This window comes from Bemisia tabaci, chromosome 3 (assembly GCF_918797505.1).
Source record: "Bemisia tabaci chromosome 3, PGI_BMITA_v3".
NCBI classification, from domain to species: domain Eukaryota; kingdom Metazoa; phylum Arthropoda; class Insecta; order Hemiptera; family Aleyrodidae; genus Bemisia; species Bemisia tabaci.
The window spans coordinates 5,357,599-5,378,970 of NC_092795.1; the positions used below are offsets into that span (position 1 = coordinate 5,357,599).

Genomic DNA, 21,372 nt, shown 5'->3' on the forward strand with positions numbered 1-21,372 from the left:
GAAATTTTACGAGTTTTCTCATAAAACTTTCCCATTCTAAGAATTTTGCTATCCGATCGTAGATCTCGGAGAAAAATTTAGTGAGGGAAGGATTTTCCCAGAACAGGCAACCTCCCTTCGTTTGAGGCTTACCCTGCCGTGCTGAGGAAAAACGCCATATGAACCTTCGGGCGTTGCCAAATTTCCGTTAATAAAACACGAATTTCATGGTAAACTTATGAGTATTTTCATTGCAATTTTGTAGATAATTTTGTTCGCAATTTCACTTATAGCTCCTGAAAATTTCAAGGAAAAATATTCACAGCTTGTCTCAAAAATGAACATTTTGTGGAAGGAAATGGGCGACTCTCGAATGTTCATACGGCGTTTTTCCTTAGCACGGCAGCACCGTGATCCTGGCGCGCCACGTTGCGCTGTGCCGTTTATCAGCGACTAAAAATAATCGCGAAAAAGTGAGATAGTTACTTATTCGTAATAAAAGTCTGCAAAGTTCAAAAAGTCAGAAGCAGTTTTGACGCGCGCGCGGATTTAGGTAAGCGCCGAATGACGTGGGAGCAGGGAATAAATTTGCAAGGTTGCCGGAGTTCAGCCAGATTTGTTTTGCGTCTCGCTGCACCAGGCTCTGCATTGACCGTAATTTTACATTCCTGACCGGGCGTTCTTCTTCATTTTTAGCGCAAAAAGTAAAAATTTGTTGAGAGACGCGCGCTCGAATTTTTCCGAAAGTTCCTAACTTTGCTGCACTCTTCGTTCTCAGATCGAAGAAGCTCAGGGCCGCAGTCTCTTATTTTGGGACGGCAACGTTTTTATTAGGTACATATATAAACAATTGAAGCATTATTCGGAAATTTTACCACGTCGCATTAAAAATCAGTAATACCTAGTTTACTTATTTGGCACAACAGGCAACGTTGGAATTAAGTTACGGTCTATAAGAGGAACAAAGCAAAGCGCCCTTAGTTAGTGTCAAATTTGGATGTGACGAACAGTATACAAAGGAGAGGTATCCAGGGTGTCTACCGGTCCCCAATGCCCCCGATTTAGGAAGAGTGTCCCCGATATCCCCGAAATTCCCCAATTTTCTTGTTTAGGTCCCCAAAAAATGACCAAAATCATCCGAAACAGCGGCATTTTCAAATTTTCCCGCCAGCCGCGGCGGCGCAGTGTAACCAATAATAAAAAAACTGAAGTGTTGCTTCGTTTTTCGATTGTTTTCATCGATTCAACGTGACTTGTAAAATTTGTCGTATAAAATACGCCATTTAACGCTCTAACTAGCTTCCTTTCTCTTACTATTTCGGGGGAAAAAAGTCCCCGATTTTCTTGAAAAAAAAAAACACCCCTAAAAGTCCCCGAAAATCCTCAATTTTGGTTTTTATAACTGGTAGGCATCCTGGCATCGATAAGGGCGCGTTTTTGGGCCCACCCTGAATTTCCTCAACCCCACGATTATTTTTCTCACGAAGGGTCAATATTTTACGGAATATGCATAATGATTTGGTCATTTCTTATCGGGTCTAATGTTGGCCTTGAAATGGGTCTAGAGGCCGATTTTTGCGAAGGGTGCGAATCTTGCGGGTTTGCGGTCAAATGCCGAAAAATCCGCGTTTTTCACCGAAATCGGTCTTTAGAGCTATGTTTAGGCCAAAATCAGAACTGAAAAGAGACTGGACATGATCAAATCATGATGCGTTCCGTAAAATATAGACCCTCAGCGAGCGCAAAAATCGTAGAGTTGCGGAAAGTCAGGTAGGGTGGGGGCGGGCCCTAAAATGGCTTGTATCGATACCTCTTCTTTTATATCAACTCCTGGATGCAACTATTCGGGCCCGATGGATGTCCGTGTGGCATACACACGGGAGTGAAGGCGTTTTGACTTGCCCCGGAACTCATCATTTCACCCTCGGCGCGGCGCACAATGCGGCCCTCTGTGGATAAAAATAAAAATTTCGCAAATCGACATCTGAATAATTTTTTTGAGTTCGTCATCTTATAGATATTTCTGACTCCCAAAGATGGTTCATTTTCAAATTTTTCGCCCAAAAATACTTCAAATTTGGGTATAACGTGGGCGGGAAATGGGTCGAGAATCACTGGTCCATAAGAAATGGGAAAAAGACGTCAACTTCAAATCAAGATTTCTCGCTAAAGAAACGCATAACGCGCAAGGTGGTTGACATTTTCTTAATCCTTAGGTATCCAACTTCAATTCTACCATAAAGATGTTGTATGTTAATTCCTTCACTTTATAACCCTGGTAAAAATTGGCATTAGAATCTGTGTTCCAAAATACCATAGACCTACAGCCGGCTGCAAGATTTCCAATAGCTTCTATAGTCGGCTACACAATTTCTTATAGCCGATGGCGATTAAGCAACAGCCAGACGATAAAGTGTATGCTAAACGTTACTAAGTACGGATGCTAGGACTTAGTGAGTTTTTGGACTACTGCTCTCTTTTTGGGCCGTAGTATCTTGATTTATTTTGCGAGGAAAGCTCCGTACTTCTGATGGATGCCTGCCATTCCTAATATATTAGAGCGCCTTCAGTTTCGTATGATACTGTGTAATACTTCTGGTGTGAAATAGTTGCTTCAAGCGCCGTGGCACGCAGCGGCGCGGCAGGCGGGCAGCCAGCTCGAAACGCGCATTGGCGCCTACAAACCTAACAGGGATACTTCACGCGTTGCGCAATGCGTGAAGTATCCCTGATAGGTTTGCAGGCGCCAGTGCGTCGCCGCTCCGCTTTGTGTTAGGCTCTAATATTTAATCTGGCGGAGTCAGCGTTATTCATCTCATGATTTTGAAATGTTTGCACATCCTGTATGGATTATTCTCATTTTAATTGATAAAAAAAAATATGTGTTAAAGGAAAATACAAAGTGTGTCTTGTAAATATTTCTACACAATTTCTTATAGCCTTATATAATCGATGGCGAAAGAGCAACAGCCAGGCGAAAAAGTGTAAATCCCGGCGATAGGAACTGTAGCCCGGCTGCATAATTTTTTATCGCTTCGTATAGCCCGGCCGTATGATTTTCTCCGCATTCTACAGACAGCTATATGATTTTCTGTAGCCTTCTTTAGCCAGCTATAAGAATTCATATAGTATGTTGAAACGCAGCTCTTATCGCCAATTTTTACCAGGGAAATTGTATTGGGTGCCCCCTGAAGGAAGTTTTCCGAGAAAAGTGTGCACTTTTAAAGCTTCTGCACTCTGTATTAACATCGAAATGAGCTTTTGATTTTTTCACATCTTGTCAGATTCCTCCAGCTGACGCGCTCCACTGATTATCGCTGGTGAAGCGATTAGTGTCTAAAGTCAAAACGCCTTCATATCCGTTCGTATGCAACACGGACATCCACGGAGCCCGAATAGTTGCATCCAGTCGTTATAAATGAAATTCGTTCAGTGTCGGTGGCATGCGACAAAAACTGAAGCTTCGCGTGTTCCTCTTACGCCTCAACTTAATTCCAGCATTGTCTATCGTACCAATGAAGTAAACCATCGCTGATTTTTAACGCGACATCGTCAATTTTCCGATAAATGAATTATTTGAATGCATTACAACGTAATTGTTGGCACCCGAAATCGAAAAAGGAAGAAGAAATTAGGTATTCAGCATCGTGTGTAGAGTCTCCTCCAACCTCCTTCAATGCGCCACCCCTTGTTTTATCCCTTCGAAAAAACTAATTTTGACGCCTAAGTGCGAAATTTTCGAAGAACAATCCGGAGGAATCATCCGGACTTCTGAACAGAAATTATGACCCTTACTTAGTCTTTCGAAAGTAGGAATTGCGACAAGAAATCTGTAACATCAAAAGCCTACATACTTGTATATGATTTTTCTTGGGTGCAATGGCGAAACTATAGCACAACCTGGTAAATATATCAGTGAAAATTAAATCGTGTTCGCTCTTTCCTACCTGAAATGTGGGCCGTGACTAGTTTTTCCAAGTCGTCAAGATTAGCTTTATTCAAAATAAGTAATACTTATATTTTTTCCAAAAATGTTTCGTAAGATTGTCATCGAATGTGAATCAAATGCCGTTGACGAAGTAGTCCAATACATTGTAATTACATAGTACAAAAAAATTGTGCCTCTGCATCCGCACACTGTGTATTTTGCCTATCTACTAATTGAAGGGGCTCCTATTGCTGACATTCATTGCAACAAAATTGAGTTTAGTTCCAATTTTTATCCGCATCGCAAACTGTTAAACTCTCTTCTGATTGTCTGGTCATTTGATGTCTGTCACAATTCGTCAAATGATATAAAAATATTGACGTGGTAAAAATAATTACATTACGCATCACAATAAAAACACATACACATGACCACAATTTTAGTGCAAGCAAATGCGACATCACTCCAATATATTTTCCGCTAGTTACCGCTTGGGTACCAGCTTGTTCAAGCGTTTCTCTCTCGAAACCAGGGTTTGTCTACGACGCTAAGCTGCGAACTCCTTCATTTCAAAGGGTAGGTAAAGCGGTTTCTTACGCGTTGAAATAGTCGCATCCTCAAAAACCGACAGGATCTAGTTACGATCTTCAGGGCCTTTGAGCTTCTCGATTGAATATGATTGTGATGATTCGTTGCACAATGCTCAATGCGTCAACCAAAAACTGTCGGTTATAAAAAGAGAACACAGTGGAGGTCTCTTTTTCAAATGAAATAAAATAAAATGTATTCCTATAAATGATAATGTGAAATTGCAAAATCAGATTTTTTAGAAATGCCTAATTTGAAGGAAAAATTAGGTTTCTTTTTAGTATGGCAGATGGTCGGTTACCCAGAATGGTATTTGATTGGGTTCCTTCCGGAAAAAGGCGGCGTGGACGTCCAGTAAAAGGTTAACGGCAGGGAGTTGAGGAGGAGATCAGAAGGTGTCATTTGCCTGATGATGTATGGGAAGATTGATTCCAACGCCAATTGGGAGTCGCAGAGCGCGAGGCTGCGCTATAAAAGCGGCTTTATGTAGGGTACTGATAGTTCCCAATCATTAAATTTGACACGGAGCCACCTTAATACTTACTAAACACTCAGTATATTTTCCTTTCAAATATATATATTTTTTTTTCATCAATGTTAATGAGAATTATCCATGCGGAGTGTGCAAACATTTCAAAATCCTGAGTTTAAAAACGCTGACTCTGCGAGTTTAAATATTAGAGCCAAACACAGAGCGGAGCGACGTGCTGCCAGCGCTACTCGCGCACTGGCGCCTCCAAACCTCAGGGATACTTCACGCATTGCGCCATGCGTGAAGTATCCCTGTTAGGTTTGTAGGCGCCGATGCGCTAGTCGTCCGCGCCCGCCGCGCCACGGCGCTTCAAGCAACTATTTTGCAACAGAGGTGTTGCTCAGTATCATACGAAATTGAAGGCTTTCCAACATAATTAGAACGACAGGCATCCTTTAAGAGTACGGTGTTTTTCTAAAAAAAAAATCAAGACACGATGACACAAATAGAAATCGGTAGCCAAAAACTCACTAAGTTCTAGTTCTAGCATCCGTATTGAGGTTTAGCATAATTTTTGAATTTCATTAGAGAATAAAGGGACTCGATTTAGACAGAAACATTTTTAGGTATGCCCCTAAATTTTTGTCAGTTCTTAAGCATGTACAATTTAAAGGCAAATGAGTCGATTAATGAGGTATTTTAATGGGGTCAATAAGAACGCAAATTGGAAGTTTTATGGTGCAATTTTTGTCGCACGAGATAGTGAGATTGATTACTAAAGTTGAAAATTGCGTACCTTCATTTAATTTTTTCAATATTTCCGGTTATATTTTATTTTTTGGATTAAGCCTGACCAAAACGACTCCTAGAAATTTTTGTGCGAATATTCTCCAACAAATGATAAAAAGTTCACGGAACGCCCCCCCCCCCCCCCATTGTTGGTTAGTTTTCCATAAACGAATAAGATAAGGGTTGAGATTCGCAACGTCACAATAGTAGGTATGCATCTTTCGACTTTAGCCATGGATATTGTGTTTGATGATAGTGAGTCATAGATGATAAGTTGATGAATGAGTTTTTAGTGGGGAGTTTCCTACAAGTTGGCAACAATGAGAGTGGTCCAAGTTCATTTTTCTCGCGGACTGGTGGGAGGATAAACGCGGTAGATATGGACATCTTTTGCACGAGTTATCGTCGCTTCGTTAGGTAATTACGGGAAGAAAATGACTTTCCCACCCATTGAATAAAAGTCCTCGTCAAATATTGTGTTATACCGGCGAATGACAAGAAAACAACAGTTTAAGCTAGCCTTTTTTATTCTTTGCTGAAGTGGTTCATACTCAATTTTCGCTCATGATTTATGTGTATCCGTGTGCCTGCGTGGAGTTTAAGTCACATCATTCCTGACATTTATCAAAGGTGAGTCGTCGACTGGTATACCTAATACTAGTTAGTCGTATCTGTTTTTGTCACTGACAGCTTATAAGGCTCTATAGATTTTCAGTATGGATTTCTCTTTTATATAATATAAGTGTTACGGGTAATGTAATGTAGCCGGGTAATGTCGACATAACCCAAGAACACTGAATTATTTAAATTCCGTTAATATTTAAATTCCGTTAAATTAATTTTATCTTAAATCTCCATTATTTAAAATGAATTTTTGTATTTTAAAATTTTAAAATAAATTAAAATTTTTCCGCACTCCCTCACAAAGCTTATTCAAATTGAAAATAAATAACTCCACAGTATTCACGTATTTTCAATTTGATTATGAAAATCTGAAACCCCTTATTTCACTCACAAATCACCAAAAATACCTACGTATTTTCAATCTACTTTTAGACATTAGCCAGGAGGACTGGTTAATGCTGACATTACCCGGGTCATGACGACATTACCCGGCTGTATTACATTACCCGTAACGTAAGTTTAACAAACCATTTTATCGCTGTTATTCACAGCATTAAATATACTGATTTGATGTCTCTGAGTCTGCTCGGGAATAAATAGATTTTTTGACTTATGTCAATAGTAGACATTTTTTTCTTCCTTTTGGAAATTTTATGCACTTTTAATGTTTGAAAGATCAAATTTACTCTTCCTACAGTAATTTTAATTTTTGCTGCTGGATTATAATACAATCGAGGGCATCCTTCCCTTCATTTCCTTTAGGTTTTGTTATATTCGGTCTGATGTGTACGCGTCCTTCACACGAGCTCCGATAAAGATTTTTGGCGGGAGCGTACAAACTTAACATTCATCTGAGAATTTAACGGCATTAAGCGGTCACATACCGTCAAAAAGAGAAAGAACATCATTTGGTTTGTCTGATGTGGCGTTATTAGCACAGAGCACGTAAAGTCGTAATATAAATGGAAGAGTTGGCGCCACTTATAAGCATTTTCCACGGAATCCCGAGACGCCTGTGTTACGCCGGGTCACTTTTTCGGTGCATATAATCGATTGTTTTCGATACACGGGGACCCGGTCATCTGATATAAACAAAGAGGATAGGAATTACTAAGTACTGTACATCGCCATTTTGGATCAAAAATGTATCGAAGAAGTGACCGAAGCCAACTCTACTATTTACATTACGTCTCTATGTACTCTATGGTTACTAGAAACGCGGACTAAATCATTTAATAGAACCGTGACAGTTATATTGAAGTAGGAAAAAAGAGGGGGGGAGGGAATGTATGTTTGTGAGGCTGCTTTATCAACTTAAATCATAATCTTCGGAGAAAACCCATCCCAGTGATGATTAATACGCCAATTTCGAGTCTTTTTTCGTATCCAAGCGGAGACTTTGGTCATAATTTTTTATGAAACATACCATTTTCACTGGAAGTAATATCATGATAGAATGTTAATATTGATTTACTAATTTGGGTAAACATTCTAAATTTTGCAGGTCAAAAAAGCGCTTTTGTCAAAATTGATTTTTTTTTTTTTGAAGATAATACCAAATAATAGGGCAAAATCTAAGATACAGGACATAAAAGTTGATCAAAAACATCGAAACCTTACTATTTTCCCGATTATAATGATCAAAATAGTGATTCTTGTCAATCCATGTCCCTTGCCATGTTTTATGGTTTTGCCTCCTCGGCAATAGGCCTTTTTTCATTATAAATATAAACTCTCCGACCCTTCAACCTTTGATTTTTAGTCATTTTTACCGAAGTCAAGAGCTCTATCCGGTCGGTTTCCGAGATTTTTATGGCTGCTAACCAGTATCGATCTCTAAATGAGTCTCTTTGTATTAGATTTTCGAAATGTAACCCAGGTTTCTTAAAACTCACCGCAAAGTGGTCTCTGAAAGGACGCAGGGTGAGTGCGTACAGTGCGTAGCAGCCACCAGGAAACCCCCTAAGTTTTCTTAGAATTTATCAAATTCTTTACAGTTTTTAGGTGTGATATTATACACGGCATGTGCAAAAATTGTACGAATGACCAGATAAGCTGCGTGTATTCCATTAAAGATTCTCATCTTTCCTTGCATCATGTGTGTTTAATATTCCTCGTATCACATGGTTGCGCAGGACTTGTTGCCTCGGTTATTACTGCCGACTCAACAAGTCCGGAGTAAAAAATTATCAAAGAAACCGACTGATTTTACTCGGCATAAACATGCCACTGTGCTAAGAAAAAACGCTGTATTAGCCTCCGGAAGCCGGAAATTTTTCTCAGATGAAAAAAATTTCCAGAGAAAATTTCGGATACTTTTCTTCCGATTTTTCAGAAGCCGTAATTCACAAATTAATCCAAAGTATATGATGATTAAAAAAAATGTTCCCAGCTTTCCTAAATAAAAACATTTTAAAGAGGGGACTTTGGCCACATTTAAATGATCATACGATGTTTTTCCTGAGCGCCGCAGAGCGATTGTCTGATCGAAGATCAATATACTTAATAACAATCACACAGAATTTGCATGACAATGAAGCTGTTATTTTTTTCCTCCAATCCGGCTCTTATAATGAACTCCATAATTGGACCGTTGTCCATAAAAAAGAACGGTCTCCTAACCTCCGACAGAGACCGAGGGTCAGAAGTATGAATAAGTCCGTTCACCAAAATCAGCAGGACAATTTCAATATTTGAAAAGTGAAAGAGCATCAGTGTATCAGCCCCTCATGAAAATGCTGGTGAAAATCGCATTACCTCTTTGAATCCTATAAACACAGCGCACAGTTATTCTGTAAACATCTCCTTACAAAAGTGTGGAACTGAAAAATGTCTCCTCTTGTCTTGAACTTGCCCGCCATTTTTTCGTTTGCTTTGGGCTCTAAAAGCACCACGAAAGCCCAAAATTTCATACACCAATCAGAAAGTGGCACAGTTTTTCTGCATTAAAGTTAACATAAGGTGACAACAGCTTCCTTCCTCAAGGAGACCACTACATAGTTTCTATCTGGATTAAAAGAGGTTTCAGGACGTCCTTAAGGTAGCATCTTAAAAAAGACAATTTTTACAAGAATCGAGTGAAATTTAACAGTTTAATCTCGGAAAGAGACCCGTGCAAGGGACCACAATGATTTTACACTGTAAAAAATACAAATCATAAAGAAAAACGTATAGAATACCAGTTTTGCATATTTTAAGGTAGATGTTTCTACCCACCCTTAAGTTTGTCAAAATCATAGATTTTTTCCCACCGTTTTTTGTGGTTGTTCATTAAACCCCTTGGAAGAATCCATTTTCAAAGTTAAATTGGCGATTTTCACTCGAATGTTGTAAAAATTGTCCCCTTCATGATGCCACGTTAAAGGTGCTCTCAAATTGCCCCTAACCACAATGTAAACCGTATGGCTTTGGGGCCCCCTAAAGGAAAGGATCGGTTTAGGTAACGACATACCTAGCCGTGTTTCCACTTTGTATTATTTTTTACCCTAAATTGGTAAAAAGTCATCATTAATATATGCTGCTGTATTGACAGAAAACGCCCTATGAACATTCGAGTGCTACCAAATTTCTCCTGATAAGAAATGTATTTTGGAAGAAAGTTATGCGTGTTTTTCCTCGAAATTTTCAGATATTATAGATTGAACTGATATCAACATTTTTTGAAAAATTATTCATAACTTTTCCGATAAACTTGTATTTTACCTAAGAAAATTTGGCAACGCCTAAAGGCTCATACGGCGTTTTTCCTTAGAACGTCATTATGAGACCCCTGATCGTGCCGGCAATTTATTCGCCGGCTAAAATTGATTTCTACCGGTGTAAATGCGGCAGCAGTGAGAGTTGGCACATTTGTGATGCCGAGTGGGGCAGAAGGTCACGCTGGACAACGCAACTTGCTCGAGTTGAAGAGCAGGAAGTGAAAAAGAAGAGCTTTCCCAACCTGAATCGGTCAGCGCGAGCAATACTGCCGTGTTACGGAAAAAAGACGCAGGTGCAGTCTGGGATGAGCCTCGAGACACGTAACAGCATGTGCTAACCGTGGTGCATACAGAAATGCCGTCACGGCTCTCTTCTGTAACACGGCCATATGAGAGCACAGCTTCGACGCACAGGTGCACATATCACTCAGCGAAAAAAAAAGTTGGGTACTGCCGATCCGTATGCACTGTATAGAGGATAAAACTGCAAAAACACATATCTCACCTGCGGTGTTTTAAAATCTCCGCTTTTATTTTATTTTATCGAAGGTGAACAAACCCATACTATCTCTAGAAATGTCGACGGCGAAATTCTCAAACCACGTGTCATGTTTGCGGCGTTTTAAAAGCTCCGCTGCTGTATTTTATTTTGTTAATGGAGAAAGATATCAACATAGTTCTTTGTAGGTTTCACAGAAATTTCCTCGCAAAAAGGAGGAAAACCACGACAGTTAATTGAAGTTTTTAAGAAAAAAATGTTCATTATGATCGGGAGGTCCCGGGTTCGATTTCCGGCCAGGCGACCCGAGTTTGATCGTCTCAAACAATGGTTGCCTGGGACTGGCTCAGTAGGGACGGAGGGGGGATGGGACTTAAAGCGTGGGATTAGCCCTTGTGGGCTATTTGGAGTAGTAAAAAAAAAAAAAAAAAAAAAAAAAAAAAAAAAAAAAAAAAAGTTTTTAAGAATTGCCGTTGGGTAGTTTTCCAATTAAAAAATAAAGTATGACAGGAAGTTTGCAACGTTGCAAACCGAGATACGTGGTTTTGAAGTTTCACCGTCGATATGTTTCACAAAAAGAGGAAAAACTGGGGAAGTTTTTAAGAAAAAATGTTGATTATCATTTCGTCAAAAAAATATGGTAAGATAGGGGAGGAGGTTTGCAGCGTTGTGAATCGGGATACGTGTTTTTTCAGATTCACCGTTGATGCGGCCCGTTAAACCGGACCTCGATTCAACGAAGTATAGTGTGCGGTATGGACAAAAGAGGCACCAAAATTTTTTGTATTCAATTTTTTAAGAAACCACCTGGCAAAATTTTGGCACTCTTTAAGGAGCGAGAAACATGAGAGTATTTCCCAAGTATTTGCGTGGGTGAGAGTGAAAATTACGTGAAATTAACACCACGGTTGATCAATGAACAGTTTTATATGTAAAAATAAAAAATTGGGAAGATTTTGTACACATAAAAATAAATTTCAAAGCTGTCAAACAAAGTCATGCAATTTTCTCATGAAAATATGACCAGCAAAATTGCTGAGAAAATATTGTTACAATATTGCTTTACAATATGGATATAAATGCATGAATTATGCTGCCGGAACGTTGATGCAACATCACCAAGCATTGGTTGGAAATATTTTCAACAATATTGCAGCCACTATCATTTCAGGGTGGGACAAAATTATCAAAAGGCTGTAAAGTAAAATACATTATCAATCTTTATTATACAGATTTTGAAAAAGCTTCTACTGCAATTCAGCATCTTTTGATGATAAATCCAACTAAATATTGCTAGTCATACCTTCTTTCCACGGTATTAAGAGTAATTTTTGCGAGGATAACAGAAGCAATTTAATTCAATTCTAACAAAAAATGGGAAAGATATGTGGGTTATAACAATGTAACAACTGCAAAAAATTTAAAATTTTTTACACAGCTGTACAGTGCAATTTTTGCAATTTTACAATGCAATTTGCACAGCTTTTCAATCTGAACCAAATTTTATCGGATTTACACCGAGCCCTCAACCTAAGTGTGTTTTTTTTATAAGTAAAATTCATGTGTAAGTACAGAGCGCAGCTTTCGTAGCATGTGGAATACGTACGTCTGAGGAAAATAGCAGGAGAATCGGTGTTGTCATTTCAATACATCGATCGATCTACCATTTAAAACTATGGAAAAAGATCGATTAACAGGGTGTTCGCAACGAACACCTCAATAATCGATTCTTTACCATAGCTTCAAATGGGGAAATAGCGATATATCGCAAAGCACGCCACGCCACTGGTTTTCGTGTCTCTCAAGAAGACCAGCTTAAAAAATTGGATGTTCCAAGTACGATCAGCAACATAGAAGGGAATTCGCTTGGGAACCGTACCTAAATCCCGCAAATTACGGACTCGTCGTTCATCCAGAACTGATTTGCATGATAATAAGAGCTTAATTTCGGTCTTCGCATGTCTTCATTGTGACGTCTCCGCCCCACGCTGATGTTCCATGCACCTGAAATCAAATTTTTTTCCGCGATTCCATCAGGCGTGGGAAGTTCATAATCCACGAGAAATACATTTTTTCTTGGATTTTAGATTTTGGCCTAATTGTTTGCCTTTTACAATTTTTCAATTTTTATAATTTTCAGGGACAAGTCGACGTTTGTTCATCAAGATGAGGCTGTTGGCTGTTTTTTTACTACTGAAATTATCTGCAGCTGCCGACGGATTCTCGCGTGAGTGTTGCTTTCAGTGCTCTTCGTCGACACCTTGGAGTACCTTCGTGGAGAGAGTTTGATTTTTCCCTATGTTGTAGCATACTGCACAATTTTCAACACTTTATCGGCACTATGAACACTTATTTTCTATACAAATTAAACTTTTTCGAAAACTGATTATAGTCAGATGACCTACTTTTTTATTATTCTTTACGCACAATGGCCATTTCGGGCAAGCCGCCCATCTTCAGGGTAAGTCATCTAACTGTAATCGGTTTTCGAAAAAGTTTAATTTGTATTAGAAAATAAGTATTTGATTTTCATTACCTCTCCTAAGCGGTTCACTTGATTTTTTAACTACCCCTAAATAATCATGATGAGAAAATGAAAAAACGAATAACCGTAGGGAGCCCAGGAACACTTGATGATCACTCGCCTCACAGCATGTCTCTCACTCGATTGAGTTCGCCTTCAATAACCGTGACGGCAATATTAGTGGCTTACCATTGGCACGAAGTAGTTCCGTTTCTTTCGCTCCGTACAAGCAAGGAACGCACACACATTATTGTGTTTCATTGTTTCATTCTAATCAATAAAAGGATCATGAAAGGTTAAAAAAGATATCTCATCCAATAAATACAAGGCGAAAATGAAAAAATTAACATAAAGAGAGCGAAAAAAATAGGAAGAAAGAGATTCAAATGACTTAAACTTTTTAACTTGCATCGCTTTACAGTTTTCAGGTTGCCTCTTGAGATGACAAAAAAAAAAAAAAAAAAAAAAAAAAAGATTGTGCATGTGAGGAAAGTAAGATCAGTTTCGGCAATTGGAGTATCTTCCTTGAAAGAGAACCCAAACTGTGAGAAAAAAGAAGTCTGAAGATTGACGTCTTTGTCTCATTTAGTTTGAGTATGTATTGGGCAAAGGGTACGAGACTACTTCCAGACAAACTATTGGCAATTAGGTTAGATAAGTGATTAGATCGATTTCAATTAACTTTTAGGATAATATTTAAGAGAAGTGCCTAACTTATGATGTTCTTTTTTTTCTCGCACTAATGTGTAACTATATATTTACATTTATTCTTTTTTAAAGTAATAATGATGAAGATTGTTTGGCGGAAGTTAAGTCTCTATCTAAACCTACGTTTCAAACACTATATCCCATTATTTAGTTACCATGATAGGCCGTCATGTTAACTCATGACGAATCTCCATGACAAGTCATCATGATTTAACATATGAATCTACATTCATCTTCGTATTTTTCAGTTCCTTCAGTTTTTAAACAGCCGGAGCCACCATGCTCACTGAGAAGATGTATTCAGTCAGGTAAGGGCATTATTCATTTGAATTTTAAGGTTTTAAGAGGATGTTGATTTGGTGTAAAATATTTGGAGTCATTCATGAGTAAATTTTATTTTTGAAAATGATATAAGCACTATACAAAAAAAAAAAAAAAAAAAAAAAAAAAAAAGTCAGTATCACTTGCAGAGGATCTGATGAGTTTCTTGTACTTAAGAATATTGACTCAACAAGTTTTGTCCAGGGATGACCAATAAGACAGATTTAACGATCAATATTATGCTTAAAATGTGCAACTCTATTCCAATCGTTTATCATTATGGTTATATAATGTAGATTGGAGGTGTGAATTTGTTAATATCTATTTCGAGGCTCAAGTTTATCAAAAATAACTTTGACCTTGATCGTATTTCCATTTTAAGACTAGGCAAATAATGATAAAAAATAATTTCATAATATTCGCAGAGAGCCAAAGGTGTAAGTTTTGAAATTAAAGGGAATAGTTCAGATAGTAAACTCAACGAATATCAAAATATTTGATCATTCCATGAGGTCAAACATGTGAGCTACCTATCCGTTTGATCCGTTGTCAAAATATTAAATGATGCAGTAGCGTGGCGTGCTTTGCGATATATCATTCAAACCCACGAAAATTCGGACTTCAGAATGAAAAAGGGACAAATCTGCCAAAAATTGCCGAAATAAAGTTAAAACCACATGAATCGCAGCTATTGTCCATGGGTGCATAAGAATAATTTGATGAAGACAACGCATGGCATTAATCAGCTGCTATTTTTAGTGTGAATACTCAATAATTGCTGAGGTGAGGCAGTTCGACAGAATCGATGATTCTTTCGATTTTTTATCACCGAACTGCATTCACTCCCTACTTTCGAAGAGACATGGCCCGCTCTGATAATAATTAAACTGAACCACTGTTCCAGCGGCGTTCATACTCCAATCGATGAATCAATCGGTGAATCCGTGCGAAGATTTTTTCTCATACACGTGCGGCAACTACAACAAGGAAAACCCGATTCCTGATTCTCAGATCATGAACGATTTAAATCGCAGGAAGGAACGGGAGTACGAACTGAAAGCGAAAGGTACTCTCTTAATCAGCAATATTCTTAAAATATTTTCAATATTCTCAGGACGCGCCCGTGACGAAAGAATTGAAAAAAATCAATAGCTAAAGTCGAATATGCTTTTCTCCAATCACAACGATGCAAATGTCCACTTTGTTTGACAATCTACAAGTAAAATAACCGAACAGTTTTTTCTCTTTGAATTTATTTGTGAACGTGTTTCACATGTTTCACAGAAAACTTCAACTGTTGTAAAACTATCATAAAAATTAAAATTGTTGAAAATCTAACCCAAAAAAAAAAAAATTCCAAACTCATTATTTTGAAGGATATTCGACTGCTTCGCAGCCCGTTATAATTCGGCTGCTTCGCAGCCCATATTATCCAGTCACTTCCCGTCACTAATCAGATGACACAATCTGATAAAAGAATTAAGTTATCAATCTAAGAGTAGATAAGTACTAGTTTAGAGCAGCGACTGTATGGTGCACTTGTCGAAAGAGTCCTGTATTTTATTTGTATGTTGATACGAATAAATGAATTAAAAAAAAAAAAAAAAAAAAAAAAAAAAAATGTTGAAGGATTTTTATTATTAAATTTAATTTTATTTTTATTTCAGCCATGCTCCAAGAGGGCGAGTTAGATGAGGACCCTGAATCCGTCAAAAAGGCTAAAATGCTCTTCCACGCTTGTACAAATACAGGTAAAATTCTCCAACATTATCGCATTTTGAGGCTAAGAAAATTAATGCTGTGATGTGATGGGTCTTTTCTTTTTTTAAGATGTAAATTGCTTTTTACACATATTTCCAATGGACCAGTAGACAGGGCACAAATTTCAGCATTCTGATACACGTTTCATAATCAAAATTTTACGTTGAACACGATGCGCACAACGAAAATTATCGAAATCAACTCCTTATGAAGATATTTAATGATTCTTGATGCGTGAATTCAAACCACCCGCTCATGCAAACTCAATGTTCTACGTGACTCACATCGCGCGCTAAACGTTATCATGAACGGCTCTGCGATATAAAAATCTGGCAACCTTAATCTTGACGCTTTAGCTCAGCTATAGCAGGTTGTTTATAGTTTGAACAGCACATGGTGGGAAATGAACATCGCTTGATTGAGAAGCTTGCTGAAACCGTTGTAGTGCACGATTTGACGCACGTAGAGCTTTGAGTTTCTTGTGAGCGGGCAGTTCAAATTCCTCGTAACCAATGTGAAATAAAAACGTTAATATCTTTGTTAGGAGTTGATTTCGGTAATTTTCGTTGGGCGAATCGTGTTCTACGTGAAATTCTGGTCAAGAAACATGTATTAGAATGCTTAAATTCATACCTTGTCTATTGGTCCATGAAACATCTTCATATTGTTGGATCTGCACACCGTATGTCACACGACAGTACTGAGTACATCGCATAAGTATTATCAATGTTTTTAGTCCGCCTTGTTCACCTGTCATCGACTCCAAGCTGCGGGCGTAGTAGAAATTGCGGTTGGCTGAATTGAAGGGGCACGAGACATGAATAGATTTGTAGTCATGCGCTATCGATTTTCCTCGTTCTCCTTTACATCTCTATGATTCAGAAACAAGCAGATACTATGTTATACTGATTTTTTCAGAAAGTTTTATCGGTATTTCATGGTGAATATTTTCACCTGTTCTATATTTGAAAATTGAAGATCTTAAAGCGAAAAACATGTTCAGGCATCATAGCGAGAGATACAGGAACGAAATATTTACGTTTCTACGTTCACTCCTAAAAATCCACAAATGATAATGCATATGCACGTGCGGCAAAAGGGACATAATTGGAATAACACTGTCAAAATAACAAATCTGATATCTGACAGTTGTCTATATTTTGAGTTATTGGAGTGTATTTAATCGATTTGCAGGTTATGTTGATAAAATATTATGTTTAGTACTGTCAGTTTTCGTCAATCATAAGTGACCGCGAATTGTCGTCGCTTTTTTCCAGATTCAGTGACTGAGAACTGCCCCCAAATGTGGGGAATTTGAATAAGTGTGCTCCAAAATTCGCGAATTGCGCACTAAAGGGAGGATTTCAAATATTTCAAATATGACCAATGACCATCATGATTTTAGTGTCATTTTACCTCTATAATTCATTTCTTACGGCTGTATCTCTTGCGTGCGACGACTGATTTATTCGGAAAGTTTTAATTTAGCTGAATATTTCCCTCTGTTTCAGCCGCAATCGAAGAAGAAGGCCTTGACCCAATAGCCAACGCCCTAGAAGTGGCTGGATTGGATCTAATTCCTTACACCCCACAGGACTTTTTCGACTGGTTGGGGGCGAATGTGAATGTTCAGAAAAGACTGGGTAAGGAGATCCTCCTTCAGTTCACCCTCGTTGCCGACCCCCAAAACAAAACCTTGAATCATCTGGGGTTGGGCATTCCCGGTGATTGGACATTCGTGACGTAAGTTTTCCATTTTCCCCTTATTCAACAATATCGCACTTAAGATGATTCGACGGACACCATTTTTTGGGTCAGAGCGGCCTGCGATAAATCACATCGATTCATTCCATTGTCATTTGTTTTCGAATTTTGAGATCGCACTTCTGTTATCATGAGTCTAAAGAATTTATGTACCAAATTTGAACAAGAAATTCAATGTAATAAAGGCACGGTTTTTTTTAGAGGACCAACCGGACAGCATGCAGTAAACTGCCGTGCTATAGAAAAACGCCGAAAAGCCTGCAGACGTAGCCAAATTCCCTGAGATGAAACTCCAAATTTTCAAAAAAAAAACTTGTGTACAATTTTTTTTATTGTCTCTGATAATTTCATTCGCAATATGCTTCAAATAGTCTAAAAATTTTAAAATAATATTCATAAATATTTTAAAAAATTAAATATTAGTTGGAAGCAATATGACACATCACAAGTGGCACAATATGGAACAAGTCAATGAGAGAAGTCGGGCAAAATGTGTAAACTTCAAAAGCTCATAACGCCGTTAATACAAAAAATTGAGTTTTTAAAAAAGGTTTCCATTGGTTTTTTCGTAAATTTTTCTTCAAATAGTGACTTTTTTTTTCGTTAGAGGCGCCCTTGGAAATTGAAAATTTGACGAAATAAACATGGAAATTTGCAGTTTCAGTAACAAACTTTATGTCCGACATCTTCTATTGACACCATCAGTGGCAAATATGACGTCCTTAGCGATGTATCGATTGGTCTGCCATTCAAACCTCTGGAAAAGGATCGACAAACAGGGTGTTATCAGAGAGCATCTTTATAATCGATTCTTTACCATAGCTTCCAATGGGGAAACATCGAAAATCGACCATTCACGCCTCGCCACTCACTGGAAAAAAAAACAAGCAGAAAAATCCAACATGAATATGTTGGAAAAGCGTGCCGAATAACTAAAATGTTGGACACATATCTACTATTTTCACGTCTTTGTTATTTGCATCAATTGGTACTTTTTGCTAAATTTGGGAGAAAATATTGCTTCATGAACGTTGAATGTAAATTGATTTTAAAGATTCCGTCCAATTATCTTGATTTTAAGCTGATATGCGGCATTTCGCACGACCGTGATTTGGGCGAACTGCCGTGCATCGAAATCGCGTTGAGTTAATCTCTTTGGATTTCGAACTGTAACTTCTCTCCTATTCGGCCGATTTTTACAAATGAGGTCTCTTTTTATTTGTACTTTAACGGAAAGTAAGGAAAAACTCGCTAAATAGACGGAAAACAATTTTTGTGAAAATTTGGTGGATCCTGGCGTCACGGTGAATGGTTAATCGGGCGTGGAAGATAATAGGTTCGACGAGGCGACCCTCTCCTCGCCGTCTTATTGCCTTGCTCGAAACCTGACACCCAAAGCTATATCGGGAGATAACTGCAGTGGTTTGAGTGGATTTCTGCAGGGGCCACGGTTAGTACATGGTATAAAGAGTCACGAGGCTCATCACAGATTGCACTTGCAGTGCAAGACGCTCATTGGCTAAACAGTTTTGGCGGGAAAGAAGGTTCTGAGAGTTGAGTCCTCCGAGCGTAAGAAAGCTTCTATGAGGTTTTTGTCAAATGAAATAATACGGTTTTGACAGGAAAATGTTCTCAAGGGTTCCCAATTAGCAGTTCATTCGGTTTTTTGGTAAGAGACCATCAGGGCTTGACAGTATAATGTTTCAAAGACAAGAAAACGGGTCCGAGGAAAAAAATATTTGGACGGCCCGTTGAATAGCATTGGTTGATCGGTGTGCTGTACTATGGTACATCCGAGTGATTTCAAAAAGCGAGCCCTACTGGCACGCTTAAAAAACACACACACACATTGGATCTATAGTCCAGACTCTTGAAAACATTGACAATAAAATGGACTCTTGATTTAATCAGATTTAAGCTTGAATCAAAAGGAAATTCGCTCAAATCAAGAGGCTTGGCTTGATTTAAGCTTAAATCTGATTGAATCAAGAGCATTTTTTCTTGTCGATGTATTTAAGAGTCTGGACTCTAGATCCAATGTGTTTTTTTTTCCAGAGCTGGTCTCGATTGACTGCTGACCGGTTCGATACGGTAATGGAGATGTTCATCGATGCTTTTCCGAATGTTGCAGGCAGCCCCACCATCGGCACGAAAGAACTTCGAACTTGGGGAGGCGATCGCGGTCGGTGGCGAGAGAATCGAGGACGGAGGCACCCGATGTCGACGTGAAGGAGTTCCTGGAGCAGGAAACCTACCGGGACGAGATCGACTTCGCCAAAAACGTCCTCGCCCATTTCATCCGCTCCGCCTCAGAGAAGGAGATCAGCAAATCCCAGATGAAGAAGATGAAGAAGGCCGTCGCCGATGCGGTCGTCGTTGATCACGCTGTTTCGGTAAGAGAGACACTTATTCTAAATACTTTCGAGGGGAGCTTTTACCGCACAAGAAATAATTGAAAAAGTTAAAAATGTTAAAATGGGTAGGTAACTCACTTGGACGTTTCAATATTCTTTTTTGCAAAAACCAATATTAAAACGTGCAAGTGAGTTACCCATTTTAACATTTTTAACTTTCTCGACACTTCTTATTCTGCCGTGCTAAGGAAGAACGCCATGTGAAAATGCGAGAGTTGCCAAGTTTCCCTCGATAAAACATGGATTTTTGACAACATTCATGCCTATTTTTCCTTGAAATTTTCAGATATTTTAGATTAAATTGCGTACAAAATCTTCTGAAAATTTTGGGGAAAAATATTCATAATTTTCATAGTAAATTCGGTTTTTATCGGCGGAAACTTGGCAACATCTGATGGCTCATACGGCGTTCTTCCTTAGCACGGCAGTATTTTAGACCCGTGTATGAAAAATAAGGAATAAGGGTGGCGGTAGGGGGTTTTAGAAGAGATCAGGGAGAGCCAACTCCCTGAAGGGCTTTGAGAGGGTGGGGGACTTTGGCGGCTAGGTGTCGCAAAGCGCTACAGAGAGCTGTAAAAGCAGCTTATAATGTGTATATTTAATTTATTACGGCAATCAGCAACTAGGCTGTTTACGTCGGAGACCAGGAATTTACTTTACATTTTTAAAAAAGAGCTTGAAAATTTCGGTAATTACTCTTGGATCGTCAGAATTTGAAGGATGGGTGTTTGGAGCGAGGTAATTTTAAATTTTGTGGCATAGATATTTGGGGAAGAAAGCAAAATATGGTCGATTGTGAGGGGAGAATAATGATATAAAGGGCAATACGGAACGGGAGATCTTGAAATTCAATGTGTGTGAGAAAAAAAAGTACAGCTGGTTCGTAATCTTGCAAAATAAGCCCATCTCACAATTGAATCAGTGTTAATGAAAACACACCAACTCGGAAAAATGAGAAGACAAAAAAAAGAACTGCGCGGTAGGTGAAGAAGCTGGTGTTAGAGAGAGCGTTTTGGTGCCGAAGAACAAGTATTTTGGGACGCTTTGAAGGCTTGAGCTTACATGGGTAAACCATCTTCAATGATTTTTATAAAAATCGGTCATCTTTGATGAAATTTTGGCATTTTTAAGTCCCCGAGTTGGTGTGTTTTCATTCTCAAGAAATCAAATGTGACATGGCTCTCTCGATAGATAGGACCAATAAACGAGAGGGAAGGAATAACAAAAGAAAATGAGTACTACAAGTGTAGCTTATACGAGTATTATATCGATGGCAAAACTGCGAAATGACGTATGTCCATTG

General features: G+C 38.5%; 1 protein-coding gene across 3 annotated transcripts in view; it reads left to right on the forward strand.

Moving 5' to 3' along the window:
- Positions 1-6,119: 6,119 nt before the first annotated feature.
- The window catches only part of LOC109043319 (endothelin-converting enzyme homolog), a 31,908-nt gene continuing 16,655 nt past the window's right edge, over positions 6,120-21,372 (forward strand). For 2 of the 3 annotated variants that reach the window (XM_072297682.1, XM_072297680.1), the window contains exons 1-7: positions 6,120-6,386; positions 12,718-12,804; positions 14,058-14,117; positions 15,035-15,196; positions 15,798-15,881; positions 17,403-17,634; positions 19,787-20,048. In XM_072297682.1, the coding sequence (XP_072153783.1) occupies positions 12,744-12,804; positions 14,058-14,117; positions 15,035-15,196; positions 15,798-15,881; positions 17,403-17,634; positions 19,787-20,048 (861 nt within the window). In that variant the 5' untranslated portion in view covers positions 6,120-6,386; positions 12,718-12,743. The remainder of the gene's footprint in view (positions 6,387-12,717; positions 12,805-14,057; positions 14,118-15,034; positions 15,197-15,797; positions 15,882-17,402; positions 17,635-19,786; positions 20,049-21,372) is intronic. The other variant, XM_019060499.2, reaches the window with a different exon arrangement.